Source organism: Nannobrachium achirus (genome assembly GCF_963921795.1).
Source record: "Nannobrachium achirus genome assembly, chromosome: 18".
Lineage (NCBI taxonomy): Eukaryota > Metazoa > Chordata > Actinopteri > Myctophiformes > Myctophidae > Nannobrachium > Nannobrachium achirus.
The window spans coordinates 58690734-58713936 of record NC_137825.1 but is presented as its reverse complement, the minus strand read 5'-3'; the positions used below and the strand labels follow the sequence as shown (position 1 = coordinate 58713936).

General features: G+C 46.7%; 1 protein-coding gene across 1 annotated transcript in view; it reads right to left on the bottom strand.

Annotated features, from left to right (window-relative positions):
* get4 (guided entry of tail-anchored proteins factor 4) overlaps positions 1–22944 on the bottom strand; it is a gene marked incomplete at its 5' end in the record, with an annotated part of 33199 nt that extends 10255 nt beyond the window's left edge. The window contains 6 exons of the mRNA XM_080747968.1: positions 21–161; positions 16448–16586; positions 17514–17663; positions 18565–18646; positions 20850–20928; positions 22802–22944. Of these exons, the coding sequence (XP_080604094.1) occupies positions 21–161; positions 16448–16586; positions 17514–17663; positions 18565–18646; positions 20850–20928; positions 22802–22944 (734 nt within the window). The remainder of the gene's footprint in view (positions 1–20; positions 162–16447; positions 16587–17513; positions 17664–18564; positions 18647–20849; positions 20929–22801) is intronic.
* Positions 22945–23203: the final 259 nt, after the last annotated feature.

Genomic DNA, 23203 nt, shown 5'->3' with positions numbered 1-23203 from the left:
AGATGATGGCGGCCCCTCACCCGTCCACGGCCAGTAGGAGAAACCAGATGAAGTTGAGGAGAGGTTGAACGAACGGAGGACCCTTCTCTATGGACGGATGCTTCTCTGTGTACGTACTGAACACCGTGGAGGCGCTGGTCTTGTTCTTCAGACACAGAAACCTGCGGGGAGGACAGGATGGAGGGGAGAGTGGAGGTCAGTGTTGTAAAAAGTACTCACATTTTATACTTAACCATTTGAACCCCAGGGGGGTCCAGGGGAAAAATCAGCCCAAAATGCATGCCCAAATTGGAACAGTTGTGGACACAAAACGAGAGTTATGCATATAACTATGGTTCTATGAATACCGGATAACCGCCAGAGGCGGTGTATGAACACCGTGGATAAACATCACGCGCTTGCGCAGAGGTCGAATTCTAATAACAACATAGTCACCCGTGACCCTGTGTGCCTGTGCGTGAGCACGTACACTGCCTACATAGGCAGGACGCACACAAGGACCTCCCTCGTGAAAATCTTTTCGTCTGGGATTCCGAGTGACAGACATCTCTGGCGGTTATCCGGTATTCATAGAACCATAGTTATATGCATAACTCTCGTTCTATTTCATACCTCCTAACCGCCAGAGGCGGTGTATGAACACCGTGGATAACGTATATCAACATGGTCACGAGGAACCTGCACTCACCAACCATCAGTTACAGGTCGAGGAGGCCGACAACACAGCCATCTGGACCAGTCGAGGGGCAGCAACATTCACCCGGTAGAAGCGGGCGAACGTAGAGGGGGAAGCCCATGTTGCCGCCGCACAGATATCCATCAGTGGCACGCCCTTCAGTGCCGCCCAGGAGGTGGAGACCTTCCTGGTGGAATGGCACTTCACTGGAGGAGCCGGCAGCCCCTTCCGCTCATAAGCCTGCAAAACGGCATCAATGATCCAGTGAGCAAGACGTTGCTTGGACAGAGCATGTCCCTTCCTGTGCCCTCCATAGCAGAGGAAGAAAGCATCCGACTTCCGAAACGCCATCGTGCTGTCAATGTACTGCCTCAGGGCCCGAATGGGACACAATCGCACATCATGACTCGACCCCTCCGCCCCTGGGTGCGCAGCATAAGCTGTCAGATTGACAGGCTGGTTGACGTGAAAGGCTGAAATCCTTTTCGGCAGGAAAGAGGGGTTGGGCCACATGGTAACCCCAGAGCCATCCGAGGACCACCTCAAACAGTCCATAGCGACAGATAGGGCATGGAGTTCCCCTACTCGCTTGGCAGACGTGATGGCAAGGAGAAAGGCGGTTTTAGCAGACAGCCACTTGAGACCAGCCTGCTCCAGCGGCTCAAACGGCGGAGAACATAAGGCTTCCAGGACCATAGGCAAGTCCCACGAGGGCACTCTAGCCACGTGCGGGGGGTGCAATCTGAGCACTGCCTTCAGAAATCGACTGACCAGCGGATGAGACCCCAGCGTCCGACCGTCCACCAGCACATGCCGAGCTGAGATGGCAGCAACATACACCTTCATAGTAGAGGACGAGAGCCCCTTGACCAGCAACGTCTGAAGATACCGTAGCAGTCTCTGCACAGAGCACCTGACCGGATCCTCGTGTTGAGACTCGCACCACTTGCAGAACAGCTTCCACCTGTTTGCATAAAGCGCTCTTGTGGAGGGCGCATGAGCGTTGAGCAGGGTCTGGACAACTGCCTCATCGCAGGACTCTAGCAGAGACCCTGGCCCCTCAGGGGCCAGACATGGAGCTGAAGGCGATCTGGCTGGGGATGCCAAATGCGGCCCTGCACCTGTGACAGGAGATCCTGCCTCGACGGGAGGGGCCAAGGCGTTCCAATGAGAAGCCGCCTGATCATGGGGAACCAGATCCTCCCTGGCCAGTAAGGAGCCACCAGCAGCACTGTGTGACTGCCTGTGGCTATCCTGTGAAGTGTCAGCGTGAGCATGGGCAAAGGAGGGAACGCATATAAGAGGCCTGGCGGCCATGGGTGAGCGAACGCGTCCTGTCCCAATGGACAGGCTGGATCCGACAGGGAGAACCACTGCTGGCAGTGCGTTGACTCGCTTGAGGCAAAGAGATCCACCTCTGCCTTGCCGTACTTTTCCCAGATCCGTTGGACCACGGCCGGGTTCAATCTCCACTCCCCCGGTGGAGGATCCTGACGGGACAGCAAATCCGCTGCCTGGTTGCAGACTCCCGGTAGGTGCACTGCCCGGAGACTGCGAAGGCGAGGAAAAGCCCACTTGAGGAGCCTCTGGGCCTCCAGCAGACACTCCTTGGATCTGATGCCACCCTGATGGTTCACGTGGTACACCGTTGCTACGTTGTCCGACTTGACAAGGACATGCCTCCCCTCCAAGGCAGGAAGGAAGTATTTGAGGGCCAAGTACACTGCCCGGAGTTCCAGCACATTTATGTGTAGTCGCCTCTCCTGAGGGCCCCAGCACCCTCTGACTGCCCTGTGCTCCCATAAGGCTCCCCAGCCTGACAGGGAAGCGTCCGTCACCACCAACTCCCGGCGGGAGGGTAGTGCCCCCACGGGCACGCCCCGGCACAGTCTCTCCCTTCTCCTCCACGGCTCCAGCAACCGACGGTGATGACTGGAGATCGTCACCAGACTCTCCTGATCCCACACGGGGTCGAGGCCCAAGCCGTTGACCCACACCTGCAGAGGCCGCACTGACAGGAGCCCAAGAGGTACAAGCCTGGATACCGATATCAGTAAACCCAGCAGCCTGAGGAGCAGTCCATACTCGAGCGTGGTGCTTCTCCGCACATGAGACACAAGCTCCAGGATGCTGTCCACTCGCCGTGGAGAGGGGCAGGCCATCATTGAAACGGAGTTGAGGGCGATTCCAATGAATACAGTTTCCTGACTGGGAGTCAAGGAGCTCTTGGTGAGGTTCACTGTGAGCCCCAGTTGCGCCACATGGTTCAAGAGGGCCGATGTGTCGCTGAGTACCTGTCCTCGAGTCGACGCGCACACCAGCCAATCGTCGAGGTACGGGAGAATCCGCATCCCTCTGTCCTGGAGCGGGGCCAGCGCCGCCGCTACGAACCTGGTGAAGACCCGGGGGCTGAGAGAGAGGCCAAACGGAAGGACCCGGAACTGGTATGCCTGACCCTCGAAGGCGAACCGGAGGAACTGTCTGTGGTCTGGTGCTATTGGCACGTGAAAATAAGCATCTTTTAAATCTATACTGGTGAACCAGTCCTTTGCTGCCACAGCTTGGATAACGTCCACTGGGCGCAACATCTTGAAATGAAAAGTCTTCAGGAATTGGTTCAGATTCCTGAGATCGAGGATTGGCCGAAGTGTGCCATCCTTCTTTGGGATAAGAAAATAATTTGAGTAGAACCCTCTTAGCCTTGCTGAACCAGGTACACTCTCTATGGCATCCTTCACTAGGAGCTCTGTAATTTCCTGTCTGAGGGCCTGAGACCTCAGCGGATCGTCGACCACGGTCATCCTCACCCCGGTGAATGCTGGGGGCCGACGTCTGAACTGAATCCTGTATCCTCCGGATATGGTGGAAAGTACCCAGGGGTCCGAAGTTAGGGTTTCCCAGCGGCTTAGATGTTCTGGGGTGAACCGGCTGGGGCCCGGGTCGGGGGAGTCACGCTCGACTCCCCCGGCCCTTGAATGATTTGGATGATCGGCCGCCCCCACGCCTGGGAGCCCTACCTCTGGGCTCCCTAAAAGAGGGCTGTGGGGGCGCTCGTTGGGGCTGGTCGTGCCGAAACGAAGAGTCTCTAGCCGCCGATGATGAAGCGCTCTGACCACCAGATGCTGAGCGTTGAGTGCCCGTGCGCCTTGACTGCCGTGCGGGTTCCCGGCACAAGTCTGCGAACTGACGCCTGTACTTCTTCACCTCAAGGCAGCGGTCCAGGGCCTCTTGAGCTGAGGGCCCAAAAATCTGGCCTGGGGCAACAGGCAGCTTGCAGAGCTTCTTCCTGCACTGCGCTGACACAGGGGCCTGAGCAAGCCAGACCTGGCGACGAGCCAAGGTCAAGGTGGACATAACCCTTCCCAGGTCCTTAGCCATGTATGCAAAGGCCCTGAGTGAAGCCTCACTCAGGCTCTGTGTTGCCGCATCCGCCCCCGCCGCCACAAGAGACTTGTCCAGGGCCAGGACAAGGTGGGACATCGAATTCCCCACACGCGCCACCTGAGCTGCTGACTCATAAGCCTTGGTGATGTATTCATCCGTCAGTCTGCATTGGGCCAGTGGACATTTAGGATCCTGACTAAGGGCCTCCTCTGGTGACACCACCAGGGAAGCGATTGAATTCTCCACCGCTGGCATATGGTCCAAACCAAACTGTGCCGCGTCAGCCATGGCACCCATGGCCCTGCGGTCTTGCGATGGATGACGATTAGACCTGGGATCTGCCCAGCATGATTGCAGCTCCGCAATGAAAGCCCTCGAAGGCGGCACAGAGAAAACTGGATCCGGCCTATGCCTGAAGAATTCATTGGAAAGCTGGGGCCCTTCAGTAGAGACCTCAATGCCCAGCCGCGACAGGGCAAGCTGAAGGTCCTCCTTGGTTGCAGTAGTAGCAGTACTTGCTCCTGACCCCTGTGAGCCCGACTCAGAGCGAGGGGTCTCTCCAACTGGCTCCTCATGATATGAAACCTCATTTGTGAAGAGAGAGTCTGAGGCCGATATAGACAGGACGTCCTCCAAACCAGCAGCCCATGCTGCAGCATGGTCCAGGCCCAGCTGCCTAGCATGGCGTTGGGGCCCTACGGTAGCAGCACCGGTGGTAGGGGTACGGGGCTGCAGGTTATAGAGCAGGGCCTTAATCTGAGCAAACTCAGCGGCCAGTGAGTCCACCGTGTGCGACGGGGGTTGCTGGTCCTCCTGACGCACCTTTTTCGCCCCTGCACCTTCCCCACCAGCCGTTTCACGACGGCCCTTCTTGGCGCCTGCCTTCTTGGCCAATGCGTCCTTACTATGGGAGCGCTTGCTCTTAGAAAGCCCCCTCACTGGGCTCAAGACTGGCATGCCTGATGGAGGCATGTCCCTGCCCTCAGCCGTCGCCAGCCGTGCCTTCCTCGCATCCAAGGCCATGCAGCTGCAATTCGTGCACGCCTCCGTCGTCAAGGCTTGCCTCAGATGGTCAATGCCGAGACAGCGCGGGCACCAGTCATGACCATCCTCCATATCCAAAGCGGCGGCGCACCGGGCACATGCGTTCTGCATGACTGGTGATTATAGCAGCTTTAACTGTAGCGAAGGAACGAACACCGCTCTCTGATGCTACACGCTTTTAAATGCCAGCACCGTGTGCTGTGCAACGCTGTAAACAAGCGACAGCTAACGTTAGCTTGTGGAGCGAAGACCACTCTCTATGCTACACGCTTTTAAATGCCAGCACCGTGTGCTGTGCAACGCTGTAAACAAGCGACCGTTAACGTTAGCTTGTGGAGCGAACACCGCTCTATGCCAACGTTAGCCGCAGACCCACGCTGGTTAGGCTAATAGCGCTATCGCTAAACAACCATACACCCAACACACTGCTGCCTTGCAGGGTTCACCAATAGCTATGTAGCGAAGACCACTATCGACGCTATAGTGAACGGCAGACGTGCTACACACGTGGGTCACAAACTCACAATACAATACAACTAGCTTTATGGAGCGAAAACCACTCTCGACGCTAGTATATTAGCAATTGGCTATCATCAGCCGTTACTTACCGTACTGCTTTCCGTCCCATCTTGAACAGGGTAAACCTTGCAGTCCACGTAGTCTCTAGGAGGGCGAAAACCGCAGCTCCCACCGTACCATATAGGTTTAGGTTATCGAGACTCCAACGCATCTGCTGTGTCGACCTGCGCTCTAGGCGAAAAGATGAAAGAGGGAGGTCCTTGTGTGCGTCCTGCCTATGTAGGCAGTGTACGTGCTCACGCACAGGCACACAGGGTCACGGGTGACTATGTTGTTATTAGAATTCGACCTCTGCGCAAGCGCGTGATGTTTATCCACGGTGTTCATACACCGCCTCTGGCGGTTAGGAGGTATGAAATAGAACTGCAATGATTGTGGCTACTCCTGACCCACCAAATGTAAGCTAAACATCATGTAAAACATCACATTTCTCTTACCAAATTGTAATGCTGTGATCACTTACTAGGGAAAAGAGGAATGAAAAAGACCTCCGCCTATGGAAAATGTGCATTCTGAATAGTGAAAAAGACTCAAGACCTCATTGGAGACATATATAGTGAATAGAGAAATTGTCCATTAAAGGAGTAGTTCACCCAAATAACTATTTATTTTCAATCAATTACACACCCCATGAAGCCTTGAATTCAAAGATATTTGTTGGTTTATGTTGCATTCCTAAGACAAAAATGAGATTATAGTAAATTTACCCCCATTGATTCCGGATGGGGTCCCGAATCATTTGGGTCCCCATCCGGAATCAAAGGGGGTAAATTCATTGTACTCACATGTTTGTCTTAGGAATGCGACAAAAAACTAAAAATATCATTGAACTCAAGTTTCCATGGCGTGAGTAATAGAAAAAAAGGCATTTTGGCAAAATCGTATGAATACATTTCAAACTACATAAACTCTACAGCTGTTTTAGTGAGTAGTGCTGTAATATTAGTAATGTAAAAGTATAGGGTGAAAAATGATAAAAAACGAGTACAAATAATGTGTAATAATAATGTAATATGAGTAATGCATGGATGAAAAATACAATGGCAGCTGATTATAATGTGCTGTAGGACCCCTGTAGCAGAATCAACATTGAACTTGTAATTTGATTTTGTCTCTATTGATTTATTGACCAATGAACAGTTGTGTGAAGGGAAGTTGTGGTTATGGGAAGCCGGCTTCCCATATGGGGCTTAAGTGGTTAAATAAAAGTATCAATACAGTAGAAATACTCCGTTACAAGTAAAAGTCCAGAATTCGAAGTGTACTTTGAGTAAAAGTATGAAAGTATTGGCATCAAAATGTACTTAAAGTACCAAAAGTAAAAGCACAGAATGCTTGAAAATAGTAGATCTACAAGCTTGCATCGCGACGCGCTGTGAGCTTGTAGATCAGCTATTTTCAAATAGCCAGGTATAAAATAGCGGTTGAAGTGGTTAATGTATGTTTTATAATATTATAATTTATATCTGCAAAGTAACTAGTAACTCAACTTTTCAAATAAATGTAGTGGAGTAAAAGTACGATATTTGGATCACAGATGTAGTGGAGTAGTAGTAAAAGTATTGGAACTTGGAAATACTCAAGTAAAGTACAAATACCTCAAAATTGTACTTAAGTAAATGTAGTTAGTTACTTTAGTCCAATAGTGAAGGTGAAAGGAAAATGGGTTGGTGGAAAGAGAGGGGCAGAACATGAAGATACAAGGACGACAGTAAGTTGGTGGACGAAAGAGAGAGAGAGACAGACAGAGAGACAGAGAGACAGACAGAGAGACAGAGAGACAGACAGAGAGACAGACAGAGACCAAAGAGAAAAATCACACCCGTGTGAACTGAGCGGTGGTCGTGGAGGCTGTGCAACAGCACTACTGGGTGGGTGCAGCGGGGTTAGTGTGCTTTACAATGCTGTAGTTTCTTCACACACTCTAATTTATTTGACCCTAAAACATTCAGTTTGTTAATAATAATAATAATACTTGACCACACATGCTGACCCACCCTTCCCCCCTGTGTGTGTGTGTGTGTGTGTGTGTGTGTGTGTGTGTGTGTGTGTGTGTGTGTGTGTGTGTGAGTGAGAGAACAACAGCGCCCCTCCCTTAACATGTGTGGTCAGAAAAGGTACTGCAGCCTTGAGGCTACATACAGACACGGACGGACGGCCGGACGGCCGGACACACACACGGCCACGTATAGGAGACGGTGTGACCACCGCTCAAAAACAGAGTGGGGAAAAAGAGGTTTGGAGAGAGAGGGAGGAAGGAATAAAAGTCAAAAGCCCATTTTCCACTGGCCCAACACCACACCGCCCACTTGTGCCAGGTTTTCCACTACAAGGACCTGGGTAGAGTGGTGTGAAAGTGGTACTAAACGTGGTACTAAAAAGTGTCCAATCTACAGTAGGTCTGAGCTTGGCCAAACAGGGCCAAACACTTTATAATGACTGATCACTCACTGACTTTGCATTTACACCACCAGGATATTAGTTGGAATACATGATAATAGATTCTATTGTGTTATAACCACTATTATAATCTATTATAGTGTATTATAATTATCATAGTAATATATTAATACTGTATAGTGTATTATAATCACCGTTATAATCCATTATAGTGTATTATAATTTAGGATAGTTGTAATACAAATTTATATTGTATTATAATCACAGTTAGAAGGGTCAATTTGTTTCTTACCGTTAGGGGTACTTTTGTGTAATGGAAAATGTAGATATTGTTGTGCAGTGTAGTGTGGTGCGGTGTGGTGTGGTCTGGTGTGGTGTGGTGCTAAAGCTGCAGTCGAAAAGGGGCTAAAGAGGACAGAAGGGATGAAAGAGGACAACAGAGCATGGCAGAGGTTGTGAAAGAGGAGTGGGACAGACAACCAGAGATCAGACACACTGCAGATACTGCTGACGGGCACACAACGGATCCACAAACAGGCCTAAAGCCTGGCTTTGTGTGTGCGGGAGAGAGTGAGAGTATCCTATATCTAACCACAGTAGTGCACATTAAAGCAGGGGTAGGCCTGTCAAAATCTGCCAAAAATGGCATTCGAATATTCCCTTCAAAATCCACCGTTGATTCGAATAAATTCGAATATTCTAATAATTCTAATAATTCGAAGCATTCGCACTTCGAAGCTGTTTATTCTAGACAGTCGCTTCTATCGCCTTACTGTGTGCAGGTCCGCGTTGGTCAGGGACATGCAAAGAATGTTAAGAGAGGCAGGGGCTGACATTTCTAAAGGGGCCTTTTGGTGGACAATTCTCTCTTAACTCATACCCTGCCAAGCCCGAGGAACCCGAGAATTTTGGGATGTCCCTCCCTGCCACGCCCGAGGAACCCGAGAATGGCCGCCATTTTGAAAAAAAAAAAAAAAAAAAATTCTTTTATTTATTTATTTATTTATTTTTTTGGACCCCAAAAACGTTAGTAGGCATGATAGCGATCGCGAAATTGCTTGTTTAACCCCCATACAACCCCCATACAACTCAGGTAGCAGACCTCCAAGCTCACAACAGTGTAAAACATAGTGGCTGCTATCTCATGAATGCCTGAACGGATTTCCATTCGGATTCTTTTGTTTGAAAGCTGTGAGCAATGTGGACACACGTGGTGCATTATCTAGGCATGGGTGTGCATGATCCGTGCACTATGAATTACATGGAAGTCTATGGAGACAGTTTGGCAGGATTGGAGTACGAAGGTATTGTTAAATGGCAGCAAATGAGTTAAAAGGGAAGGGGCTCAAGCCCCGTTTGATGTCTGTGTGCACGTGCCTGGCGTTGGTAAAAGCAAGAGCAGAATCGCATCGTCGTTGCGAAGCGTCACAGCAGCTGTGATTGAGTTGGACTTGGAACAGCCACGACATGAAACGAGCAATTATAATCACACCAATGGATTATGTTTTGGTTTGAACCAAATTAGGTAGTCTACAAGAGTAGTGTGACGGAGGGAGTTTTACCGTTACGCACCGTGGCTGCGTGCGGGGAGACTGACTTGGTGAGAGAAGAAATCCATGCTTTTTTATATTGTGTTTTCGGTGGAGAAGTCTCGTTGTCTGCCTTCCCGTCACTACCAAATGAGTCGCTCGTTTCAGCTTGACTCGTTAATCATTCTGAATCAACGTGAGCAAGTTTAAAAGCACTGTGTGCACTGCGAGGCGGAAGACAAGACGGTCAGTGACAGTGTGAAGGGAAAGTCAAGCAGCTGGAGGTGTATTCTTCGCTGTATGACGGTGTCGCTAAATATGCACCCTTAATTTACAAGCCCACAACGTATTGGATCAGCGACGCATTGTGGACTTGTAGATCAGCCCACTTTTGCAGCAGCAAATGGAGACTTCTGCCTTGCGAGACCAGCCACCTTTTAACGTTACATGCGCCCAGAATCTCGCGAGAAGTGCGGTAGATTTGTTTTAATTAAATATAAATTAATTCGAAGCTCAATTTTTTACTTTCGAATATTCTTTTATTGTTAACTTTCGAACGAATATTCGAATATAGAATATTCTTTCACACCCCTAAGCAGGGGTTCCCCAACATTTTTGTCTCAGGGCACCCCATCAAAAAAAAAAAAAAAGAAATTCACTCCCAGCACCTTATATTTATAGCATATCGTCGTTGTCGGGTGGAAACCTTGTATGTCCAAAACCGTTCATTTTGTATTTATCATCTATAAAATGTACTAAACTAGTGAAAACAGCCCATCTACAAGCAGTGCGACAATCTTGTATGAGGAAGCAGGGCTTTGCTTTACCAAAAGACGTACACATTTGAAACTTGGAAGATACAAGGTTTCTGCCCAACAGTGACGATATTTTACTGATTATGTTGCGAGGAAAACTTTGAGATAATAGTCATTTTGGTTAGAACTGAAAATAACTTCGTACTTCTAGTTTAAAATGATACTAAATATTTTTTCAAATGTCCAAATAAATTCCAAATAATGTCAAATTGTCTCGCAGCACCCCTGGACTGCCATCACGGCACCCAAGGGTGCCCTGTCACCCACTTTGAAAACCCCTGCACTAAAGGAATACATTGCCACTTTTCAAGCTGATCTCAATTTATTTATTTATGTGCATACAAAACACCAGCTGTACTTGTCCACCTTCTCTGCATTTGCGCAAAAACCGTCCCTGCACCAAACAATGACTACAGCACTGCCCAGAATGCTTCACTCTAGCTTCACGCCATTCTCTGACTTGCAATAAGTCAGATCTGTCTACACAAGCAGTCGGTCACTTGGTCGGGTCAGAACGAGAGAAGTCACTTTAAGTGTACATGTTATAATAATAATAATAATTGCGACCGTAGGTCGCACTTTACTATCAAAACCACCACAAAGTGTAACTCCGTCCGTCCCTCCGTCTGTCTGTCAGTCTGTCTGTCTGTCACACCTCACACTTTTTCCCTGCTTATATCTCCGCAACCGTTGCCCCGATCCATGCCAAATTTTGCACACACGTTCCTTGGCTGCCAAACTACAACCTCCAAGGACCCCCGGGGGACCCCCAGATGTAAAAAATTACCAAATGCGCAAACATGACCAAATGACCACCCCAACGGGGCTGCTCACGGGGAATTCCCGGGGATCACAGACTCCTGGTGCTCCAGAACGGATGCAAAAGTGGTGGCGCCCCCAGTGGAGGACCCCCTACACTGCAGCTCACATAGGCCGATTTTTACAAACACATTTTTGGACACTGCTCCTACAGATTTTGCCCTAAAATCACGAAAATCACTACACAGTATGTCTACACTCATGTCATCAACATGGATCAGGAAGATTTTGGCAACACACATTTTTGCCCTATTTGTGGAGATAAGTGACCTACGGTCGCTTATCTCCCGATTAGGGAGCCTTACTGGTAATAATAATAATAGTTACCTACTCCTCCCGCGGGGGAAATTCAGTATTTTACAGCCCAACCTTGCTCAGGGACACACATCGACATTGCTATCCTGGCCGGGAATCGAACCAGGGACAACCAGGGGAACTGGTTCCCCAGGCAGGCTCCCTAAGCATTCAGCTATGGCCGCCCCCATGGAGTCAAGGTCTAGGGAGTCCAGGTCTGTACCTTGTGCGCCATTGATGTCATCAAGTCCACACTACTCTGTAACTAAGATAGTTTGATGGATTCACAGGGCGGAATATGCGGAAACAAGGCGCAACCAAGGGATGCAAATAGGGATGGGATGATATGAAAATGTTCTATCATTATTATTGTGACAAAATAAATCGCGATTTACGATATCATCACGATAATCAAAATCCATTATCCTGGGTGGAACATTTGCCAAAGAATAGCGGATCTACAAGCTCACAAGAATAGCCGATCTACAAGCTCACAACGCGTCGCATTGCGTTGTGAGCTTGTAGATTAGCTATTTTTTGGCAAAGACATTTAATAGAGTGGAAAAAATATCAAGTACGTATATTATAAGTACCTTTTACCAATTATAGAGGGTTTAAGTGGTACCGGATATGCAGCTCGACAAATAAAAGTTCAATTGATCCCAGTGCATGACAGAGGACGATATCACAATGAATGAAATCTCCACGATACGATTATTGTGAGTGTTTATCACAATAAACTATAATATTGCTTATCGTCCCATCCCTAGATGCAAACATGTAGGGGGTAACAAAGGTGAGAACAATGCATGGTTTTCTCTATCCATTGTTCTCATCTTTGTTACCCCCTCCATGTTTGCATGATGAGAGAACATTTTGAAAGATGTCGTCAAATAATCATATTGAGTTGCTGAATATGATTTGTTGAGAGACAGGTACACACAGCAACATATTTGCTCCGAATATGCCGTCGCCGGCATTCTTGGCACTCGCCGACAAAACCTCCGATCTGATGCAGGATCGGGCTTTGCTCGCTGTGTGAAAGCCTCTGCGACAAGAGCGTTGCGCGATTCCAGCGCTCGGCGAGAGCTTCCCGAGCGTGTCTGAATATCTGTCAGGTTAGATATTTGGCTCTGATCGCAGACTGGGCTGCGATAAGCACTGCGAGAAGCACCAGTTTCAACAAGTGAGGGAACAGAACCAGACGATCCTTCTTTCCTTGGGTCCATGTGTTGTGTGCATCGAACCCAAAACAAACAGTGGCTCCAAAGAAAGCGACGTGGGAAACAAGAAAATGCACAACAATAACACATGGACCCAAGAAAAGAAGCATAGACTGCTTGACTTCTCGCAGAGACGTAATCCTAATCAGTTTATCGTTTTTTCTCTCTGGTTTTAACTGGGTTTCACTGAGTGAGTGCACACACCAAAACATCCCTCTCAACCAATCCCTGAGCTTCATGCTGCTAATGTCGAGTCACCAACAACACTCCCCCTCATCGGCCAGAAGCTCGGCTACAACTCGGCTATAAATCCTGTGAAATGTCTTCACTTCACCTCTTCACCCTCTCCTAAACACAAATCCTTCCAATCAACACAAATCTCTGCAACCATGTTTCTTTCATGACTCACATTCTCGCTTACAGATCCAGAGATCAAATAGAAAATGGCTGGTATTGGTGGCATTTCATTTGAACCCTAGCCATGGCGTGCGTCTTTGTGAAAGTGTTTGAAGGGCAAATGGTATGATAGAAATAAATACATCATCACTCAGACGTTTGCCGTTCCCCTAGCTCAGAGCAAGAGCAACAAGCCTGACCACGGTTGGATTACACAAGGGCAACAATGAAAGGTGGGCATGAAAATGTGTTGATCACTTAAACCACAGCTTTCAGTGATGTTACTAGGTTTTCAATGTAATGGGTCCCGGGACCCACAGGTGGTCATTCAAATGGGTCCCAGAAAAGTTTTAGGAGTCCTCAATACAATGTTTTCGAGCGCTGTGAGCTTGTAGATCGGCTATTTTCAAAATGTTTGCCTATTTCTTATATTTATTTTACAATTTGGCTAATGTTTGAACTTAGAACTACTAAAACTACTAAAACATGTGCCCCTAATGAATTCGGGTGCGCAAAATGGCGTCGGACATCGGTGGAATCAAAACATTGACGTTTCTATCGCCTGTTTAAGACTTTCTACGTGGATTTTATTTGTGTTAACGTAGGGTAAAGTAGGATGCTTTCACCCATGAACAATGGTGGTGTCTGTGGAATTTTAAAATGTTTTTCTTTTACCGCGACCTGGTAAATTATTTTAACATGGACTCCAATGGAGGCGCATCCCCGGGACCCCAGGACCATGACATGAATGAGTCCCTGGGCGACTTGAATGAGTTTTTGATGCGGGATGCGCACGTAATGACATCACTGAGCTTTATCTATTCACAAAGACAAACCAGCATAACTGTCAGAGAGGGACTCCTTCCGATTCCCAGACAGTGATGGAACTAAGGATGGAACGATATGAACATTTCATATCACGATTATTGTGACCAACGATATTATGGCGATAATCAAAAACCATTATCCTGGGGCGGAACATTTGCCAAAAAATAGCCGATGGCAAAGAGTACTTTTTACCAATTATAGAGGGTTTAAACGGTACCGGATATGTAGCTCAGCAAATAAAAGGTGAATTGATCCCAGTGCATGACGGAGGACGATATCACGCTAAATTAAAACTCCACGGTACGATTATCGTGAGTGTTTTTCATCACAATAAACGATAATATCGTATATCGTCCCATCCCTAGATGGAACAGACGGCTCAATCTCCACCGTTCCCCGAGCTGTGAATTTTACCAAACCATCCAGTCACCATGTTTGTTGACCACGTTTTGTCCATGTTTGACAACGTGACGCGCGTTCCTTACAGTTCAGCGCGTGGTGGACCTTTGGCTGAGCTGATTGGTCAGTTCTCTGCTGTATAAACCCCCTCGGGAGGATACAGAAGCAGACCAATCAGCAAAAGGGTAGCAATAGCAACCTCACATTCCTTTTAACCCATTTAGACCTGAACACATTATGACGCAATATTTTATGCTTTAACTATTGAAAAATAGCAGATATACAAGCTCACAGCGCGGCACCGAGTGCCGCGCTGCAAGCTTGTAGATCTGCCATTTTTGAAAAAGTCTTGAAAATGTGTGCAAATCTTTGAATAGATGTATTTTCAAAGCGAACGTTTGTAACTCAAATTTTGCTTCTGGGTGGTCCCTGGAACTAGATATTTTGAAATGGGGGTCCGTGGTCAAATAAATATCATTTTGGGGGTCCTTCACATGAAAAGGTTTGAGCACCACTGACATAATAGTCTCTCAAGAAAAGACTAACTGAGCTCCAGTTGAAGTGAAAAGGACCTTTTCTTTGACGATGGCTGGCCAGATTGCTGACATAGAAATATAGTTTTTTTCCAAAAATCTTAGAAGGATTCAAAAGACACTTATAGAATCGGGTCAAAATTCAAATTTTCACGATTTTTCAAAAATAGCAGATCTACAAGCTCGCAGCGCGGCACTCGGTGCCGCGCTGTGAGCTTGTATATCTGCTATTTTTTTATATTTAAAGCATAAAATATTGCGTCATAATGTGTTCAGGCCTAAATGGGTTAACAATCCCCTCGCCTCAACCATGGCAAGTAAGGCCCGGGTATGTTATGAATATGATAATATGCTGTTTTTGCCCCGATATTAATACCAGTTTTGGAGCATCACCATTGTACATGTCATGTCACCATAGTTCTCTGCTCAGAGTTGGCACTCGGCAGTCTTCCCACTAACCTTTCGTACCGATTTCATTTAGTTGCGACAGACAGTAAAGAAAGCTGAGATACTGATAGTAGGAACGCTGTGAGAGAGACGAAAAACAAACAGTGGGAAAGCTGAGAGGTAGATGGTGTAGGAGAGAGAGACAGACAGTAGGAAAGCTGAGAGGTAGACGCTGTAGGAACGTTGTTTCTCAATCTCAACCTGTGGCTCGGGTCCCCAGATGATTAACTGAATTGGCAATTCAAATACTTTTCAATACCTCTAAAATGACAAATTAAACATTGGCCAAATTGTCAAATACTAGAGGCAGAGAATGAGATTGTGAAAATAGCCGATCTACATGCTCACTGCTATTTTCACAATAGAACCGTAGTATACAAAATGTATTAATGCCTCAACTCTTAGTGCTCGTCAGGGTGGGGGTGTCCCCAGTTAAAATATGGTTATTGTGGGGGTCTTGGCCTGAAAAGGTTGAGAACAACTGGTGTAGGACAGGGGTTTTCAAAGTGGGTGACGGGGCACCCTGGGGTGCCGTGACGGCAGTCCAGGGGTGCCGCGAGATAATTTGATAATATTTGGAATTTATTTGGACACTTAAAAAAATATTTAGTATCATTTTAAAGTACAAAGTTATTTTCAGTCAGTTCTACCCAAAATGGCTATTATCTCAACGTTTTCCTCGCAACATAATCACTAAAATATCGTCACTGTCAGGCAGAAACCTTGTATCTACAAGTTTCAAATGTGTACGTATTTTGGTAAAGCAAAGCCCTGCTTCATCATACAAGACTGTCGCTAGTGAAAACAGCCGATCTACAAGCACGATCGCGAGGCGTTGTGTGCTTGTAGTTCTGCTGTTTTCACTAGTTTAGTACATTTTATATGATAAATGGACATACAAGGTTTCCACCCGGCAACGACAATATGCTATAAATATAAGGTGCTGGGAGTTAAACTTATAATGTAGTGGTGCCTCGGATAAAAAAATATATTGATGGGGTGCCCTGAGACAAAAAGGTATGGGAACCCCTGGTGTAGGACACAACCAAGCACACAGACCAGAACGCAGTGGCTGACTTACTGTAGGACGGCTTGCACCACAAACATGTCCACCTCGGTCCTGAAGCCCCGTGCAGCAGAGTACTCCACCAGCATCTGGGCACAGCCCTCCCCGTCCGACGAGTGGAGGAAGTGGTAGCGAGACTCGCTGTAGTTTTGCTCTGGAATCAAGATCGTTTTGAATGAATTAATGCCATCTCTATTTACTAATCAATACAGAGCTTTCGGTTTCTTTTTTTTACAGTTGTCTGAGTAATACTTGTTCTTCTCATATGACCCATATTGGAATAATTGGGTCTTCATACAGTAGGTGGGTTACCAATGATACTAATGGAGGCTCTGTTCTATTCTTGTGCATGTTGGCTCACTGGAAACACTCTGCTACACCAGAGGGTCTCAACGTGTAGACCAGGTACATGTTTCTTTGAGGGGGTTCCAAATGGCCCCTTACGGGTGTGTAACTGAATGGTTCTATTTGTACACTCTCAGAGTTATGGTGTCCTTGAAATGTAAAAGTTGGAGAACCATTGTGCTACACTAAACGAAAGTAGTATCATTAGTATCATTAACTCTTTTACTGCTTCGAACGTTAACGCTCGTCCCAATTCTGACGACGGCGGCGTGTCGCCAATACGAAAGCTCGTTCTTTTACCTTGTTTGATCACTGTAAGCTGATGAGGGGCCGCGCGGGTGTGTACAGTAAAAAACATCTCCCGTAACGCTGCTCTCAAATTTCCACCACACGCAAACATCAGTGGAGTCCCAAATCACTTCCTGGCTGTATTCTGTGGACCTGATCTAGAACATGCATTTCTACACTCTGAACGACGGAAAGCGGGGAGGGCCATTTCACATTCATTCCTTGCATAAGGCTTCCCCCTGCTGTCAGTTTGGCTACAAACAGATATGTGTCCATTGAAAAAGATTTGGTTTGGAAATAATCCATAGATAATTTTCTATAATATCGCAAAGGTAAGCTACTTTTTGATGGCACCAGCACAAATGAATAAATAATAAATATGGCAGTAGAACTGTTAAGAAATGTCCAGCATAGCTGCTGAGCATTGTTCATTGAAACGTAGCCCTACCTTTCCACAAGGTGACAGCCAGCAGCTGGTGGAACTTGGGGTGGCCCAGCTTGCTCGAACCGCCCGTCGACCACTTGAGGGCTCTGGACACAAACGCTACTCTCTCTGGGGAGTTGGGGTCCATCAGGCTGAACAACTTAGCCAGATGTTCTGTGGGCACACGCACAGGACAAAGAGGGGTCAGAGACTGCTAGGGCTGTCACCATATGACATTTTACATGACGATTAATTGTCGCTCAAATAATTGTGATTAACGATTTAATTGTGTTTTTTATCGTTGACAATTACATTTCTGTTTGGCTTTTAGGCTTTGAAGTTGCACATGGCAGATATGACACATAACCCAAATATACAAAGAAATGACTGACATATTTGACAACTTCATACTTAAAAAAAGAACATTGATAGTGGAAATAGCCGATCTACAAGCTCGCAACGCGTCGCGGTGCAACGTGTTGCGAGCTTGTAGATCGGCTATTTCCACTACTTTTGAAACTATATTAACATTTCTCAACATGGAAACGATTATGCATAATAATTGCGATTACCTAAAATATTTGCGATTAGAGTAGACGATTATGTAATAAGTAAGGCTGGGACTAACTGATTAATTGCGATTAATTAATTACAGAAAATTAACGCGATTAAAAAAATTAACGCATTTTAATCACACTTAGTTTTTGCACCACAGAACCTTCAGTTTCGGGCATACCGATCATAGCGATGCACCAACCAAGAAGAGACAACAAACGCAAAGGGAGAAGTAGCGATCTGAGCGCTTTGCTTGGCCCAGTGGATGCGAAATTTAGATTTAAAAAACTCACTCGTTGATTCACTCGTACAACAAAATGTGTTTTACTTGAAATAAATGCTTCTCAGGTCAAATATCGATGTGCGATTAAAATGTGATTAATTGCGATTAATTAATCACAGAGTCTGTAATTAATTAGATTAAAACTTTTAATCGCATCCCAGCCCTAGTAATAAGCCCTAGTGACTGCACGGCACCGCATGGTGCATTTCTGATAGCAGGAGGGGGAGCATCACTCACCTAGGATGTCATCCTCGACTTTTGTCTCCGATTTCTCCAATGACTCTAGTACCAGCATGGAGAGATCAGCCGCACTGTTTTGCTATAGAAGAACATGGCCAGGGCAAACAGAATTAGTAATTAGTACTAAAAACATTTCAAACATTTCAATCAAATTAATGTTATGTATTTATGTACAAGGGGTTGCCGAGAAAGGTCAAGATCATTCCACCTACCGCATGGCCATGCAAATGTCAATCAATACGTTGTATGGTAATGAATGGTAATGAACCGTGTGCACGAAGAGTTAGAGTAGACAATTATTTTTACACCCTTTTTCGACCAATTTAGTCATTACATTAATTAATCCCCCCCAAATAGTTCTGTGTTGCCACAGTGGTTGCGCCCTAGTGCAGGGGTTCTCAAAGTGGGTGACGGGGCACCCTGGGGTGCCGTGACGGCAGTCCAGGGGTGCCGCGAGATAATTTGATAATATTTGGAATTTATTTGGACAATGAAATATTTAATATAATTTTAAACTGAAGTACAAAGTTAGTTCTAACCAAAATGGCCATTATCTCAACGTTTTCCTCGCAACATAATCACTAAAATATGGTCACTGTCGGGCAGAAACCTCGTATCTCCAAGCTTCAAATGTGTACGTCTTTTGGTAAAGCAAAGCCCTGCTTCATCATACAAGACCGTCGCACAAAACTAGTGAAAACAGCACACAAGCACACAACGCCTCGCAATGTGAGGCGTTGTGTGCTTGTAGATCTGCTGTTTTCACGCTCAGTCGTAATCTTCCCGTAGGAGTTGCTAGCACAGCAACAAATCAGACCCCTCCCGCCCTGCCCAGATTCTTTCCCCAGAACACAGCCAGTTGTGTCCGTGCAGACACTCAGTCAAGCCAGCTGCACTGCGGTGTATCCTAACCCCTAGTCTCTGCGGTGGTGGACAGGTACTGTACACCTGCGCCAAGTGAGTGTCCTTTCACCTCCAATATCGTGGCGATCACACAGAACAGACACACAGTATGGGAGAGTGTTTTCTGCAGGTCTTTCAGTCCGAGCGTATCAAAGGGTGCGTTCGGAAATGCGCACCGGGTGTGTGCTCAGTGTAGTGAGTGCCTAAACCCAAACCTAATCCTAACCTCAGTAAAACTATGCCTAAACCCAACCCTAACCCTAACGCTAACCTCAGTAAAACTATGCCTAAACCCAACCCTAACGCTAACCTCATTAAACTATGCCTAAAACTAACCCTAACCCTATCCAGACCCGGCACGCATTTCCGAACGCACCTTTTGATACACTCGGACTGAAAGACCTACAGAAAACACTCTCCCCACACAGTATAGTGGTTGATGATGCAAAGTGCTCCAAACCCAACTCATAAGGGCAGATCTATGCACACTCCACTTTTCCAGACGAGTTTAAAAGGTTCGGCTCTGTCCAAAATACAATATGACGTCATTCAGAGGTTGGGGGGACGGGTGCCGCCATAAAGTCGTCTGTTCGGTGCTGCCGAGATGATGTGCCCCCACCGACCGAACCGATTTAAACTCGCCTCTAAAAGTGGTGTATGCATCAGCCTAGCCCTGAAACGTGACGGCCGTGATATGACACAACCGTCGTGCAGGCACCTCAACCTTGCACGTTGCGAGGTAGACTGAAAGTTGAACGGCAGGCAAAACAAACGTTCAGATTTCAAAAATAAAGTGCTTACCCAAGTTTCATTTGTGTCAGAATAGATAACGTTCAAGCAGAATGATATGCCGCTGCCGTATTGTTTAATAAAAAGTATTTTTATGCGATCATTTTCGGTTTTCCCTTGTATTTCCGGATCGTTTTTTTGCAAAGCCACGCCCACATCTCAGTGTCCATAGATGGGGTTGGTGCGCATGGGGAACACCAGGAAATACAAGGGAAAACAGAAAACAATCGGATAAAAATGCTTTTTATTAAACAATACGGGAGTGGCATGTAAATCTGGTTGAACAGCATCAATTCTGACACAAAGTAGACTTGGGTAAGCACTTTATTTTTTAAATCTAACGTTGGTTTTGCATGCCGTTGGCACTTTCAGTCTAACTCGAGACATGCAAGGTTGAGGTGGACGCATGACGGTCGTGTGACTGGTGTCACATCACGGCCATCATGTTTCAGGGCTAGCATCGGCCCAAAGAGTGTGTGTGTGAAAGTGAGAGTGAGAGAGAAACAGAAGATACTTTAAATATGCGTCTCTTGGAGTTGAATCTAGAATGACAACCAAAGTGAACAAGTCAGTGTAGTTGACACATGTACCTGGTTATAGCTGAAGAATAGTATTGCACCGTTGTACATGAGCTCTCTGGCCTCTGCATGCTTGGCCTGTGACATATACCTGCGTGGGAGGGACAGGTATGTGTCAGTATATGAGGAAGCTACAGGATAGCATTGAAGTTAGTTACCATTATGTTTACAGTGTGAGAGAATAACGAGTTCAGAGTTCATTATGGACACATTTGACAAACAAGAACGGAAACAACGAACTTTGCTGTCATGTGTTCAAAACATTATGTTATTACAATTCGGGTACACTCTCACACGCCTCCCTCTCAGCTTTCCTACGGTGTCTCTCTCCTCTCAACTTCCTACTATATGTCTCTCCTACAGTCTCTCACAGCTTTCCTACTGTCAGTCTCTCCTACACTGTCTGTTTTTGAGCATTCCTGCTGTCTCCGTCTCTCCTACACAGTCTCACTCTCAGCTGGCCTGTCTATGTCTCTCCTACACCAGCGGTTCGCAAAGTGGGGTCCGGGGACCCCCAGGGGAACTTGAGGGTGTTTCAGGGGGTCCCCAGCTAAATGATATAGTTGGGAACCAAATAGACCCTTATGGGTCTGTAACTCAGGAACCAAATAGACCCTTATGGGTCTGTAACTCAGAGAGAGGAGATTCTCCGAGTTAAATTGACATTGTTTTTTACCATATACATTTGGGCCTCAGATAGAAATGCCATTAAATGGGGGTCTGTAGCCTAATGCATGTCAAACTGGTGGTCCTTGAAATGTTTGGGAATCACTGCTAGAGCTGTACAAATCTTCTCTTGTAGGGGTCCCTGGCATATATTTTCAATGGGGTGGGTCCGAGGGCTAAAAAGTGTCAATGTGGGGGTCCTTGACATTAAAACGTTTGAGAAGCACTGTCCTACACTGTCTCACACTCAGCTTTGCTACTGTCTGTCTCTGTCTCTCCTACACTGTCTGTTTCTCAGCTTCCCTGCTGTCTGTCCCACCTACACTTGTCTCTCAGCTTTCATGTGTCGTCTGTCTGCCTCACACCATCTTACAACCGACTACGGTCTTTCACAACAGTCAGACAACACATTTACAAGCAAAACACGTCCAGCAACAACTCATAAAACTATCTTTGGCCACCACCAGCCTGAAGCTAAACCAGGTAGCTAGTTAGCCACCTTAGCTCCAGCTAGCGGTCCCATTATCTGACATTAAAAAAAAAACATGACGCACACAAACAGCCGGCCAATGAAAAACACGGATGCGCACGGGTAGGCGGGCTGTCGGCGCCGCTCCGCCAATCATAAAAGAGGAAGGGTGGAAGCACGTTTGACAGGCAGAAAGATCTGGAAGGAACACAACCAGGCGTGTATCAGAACAACATCCCGGTTCCAACAATGGAACAAGGGCGGAGCGCTTGTTTTCGGTGGAGATGACGGAGGCGCGCCGGCGAATATGATCTAGCTATAACAACAATCATGACATAGGCTATTTATTATAATCACTAATTCACTATGAAGTGTCTTTAGTTATAATTAAAGTAAAAATAGTCAAATAACAAGGACAAATTGTTCTCCCCACAACCTTATCAAACCAAAATGCCTAAACTACTGTAAATGTAGGTCTATTATAACCATGATAATGGTTCTTCTAAGTCCCAAATATTAAGTAGAATACTTGACCTTGTAAATATAGAATGTTTATAATGTGTTATGATTATTTCTTGTGTTATATGTTATGAAACATCGCATGTAGGCCTATTAGTATTACCTAGAACCTATACACGAGTGAGCTCTGGGCACCTCCGCGCGGTCCAGGCGACCACAACGGAGCGCTCCCTACCTCCGGTTCAGCCAATCACAAGCTTCCACTGCCGAAAGCGGGATGTTGTTTCGATACGCGCCAGACGGAGGCCTAAACAGATGATTAGAAACTTAAAACAAATGAAACAAAAAGACGGCTGTTCGTTCCTCTCACCTAAAGAACAGCGTCCTGTACATCTGGTGGGCTTCGTAATAGTCTCCCTTCTCCACGCTGGCGCGCAGCTTGCCTTCCACCCGCTGCACTCCGCCGCGGTTCCTCTGGCTGGAGGAGCACCGGAGGGCCTCCTGCTCCGACATGTTTGTTCTGCTTCTGTTCCGCTCCGGAGGTGGGACGTCCGCGAACAAATCCGAGTCTTTTTATGAACGGCTCTTTCGAAATGAACGATGGGATCCGGTTCGCAGTATAGGGAGCCGTTCTTTTCTGAAGCCTCTTTTCGACTGCTGCTTTAGCACCACACCACACTTGATTGAAGATTGATTGAAGACTTTATTAGAAGTTTGCATAGGAAAAGGTACGGTTTCATGACGGTACAGTTCACTGGTACAAGGTCTACTA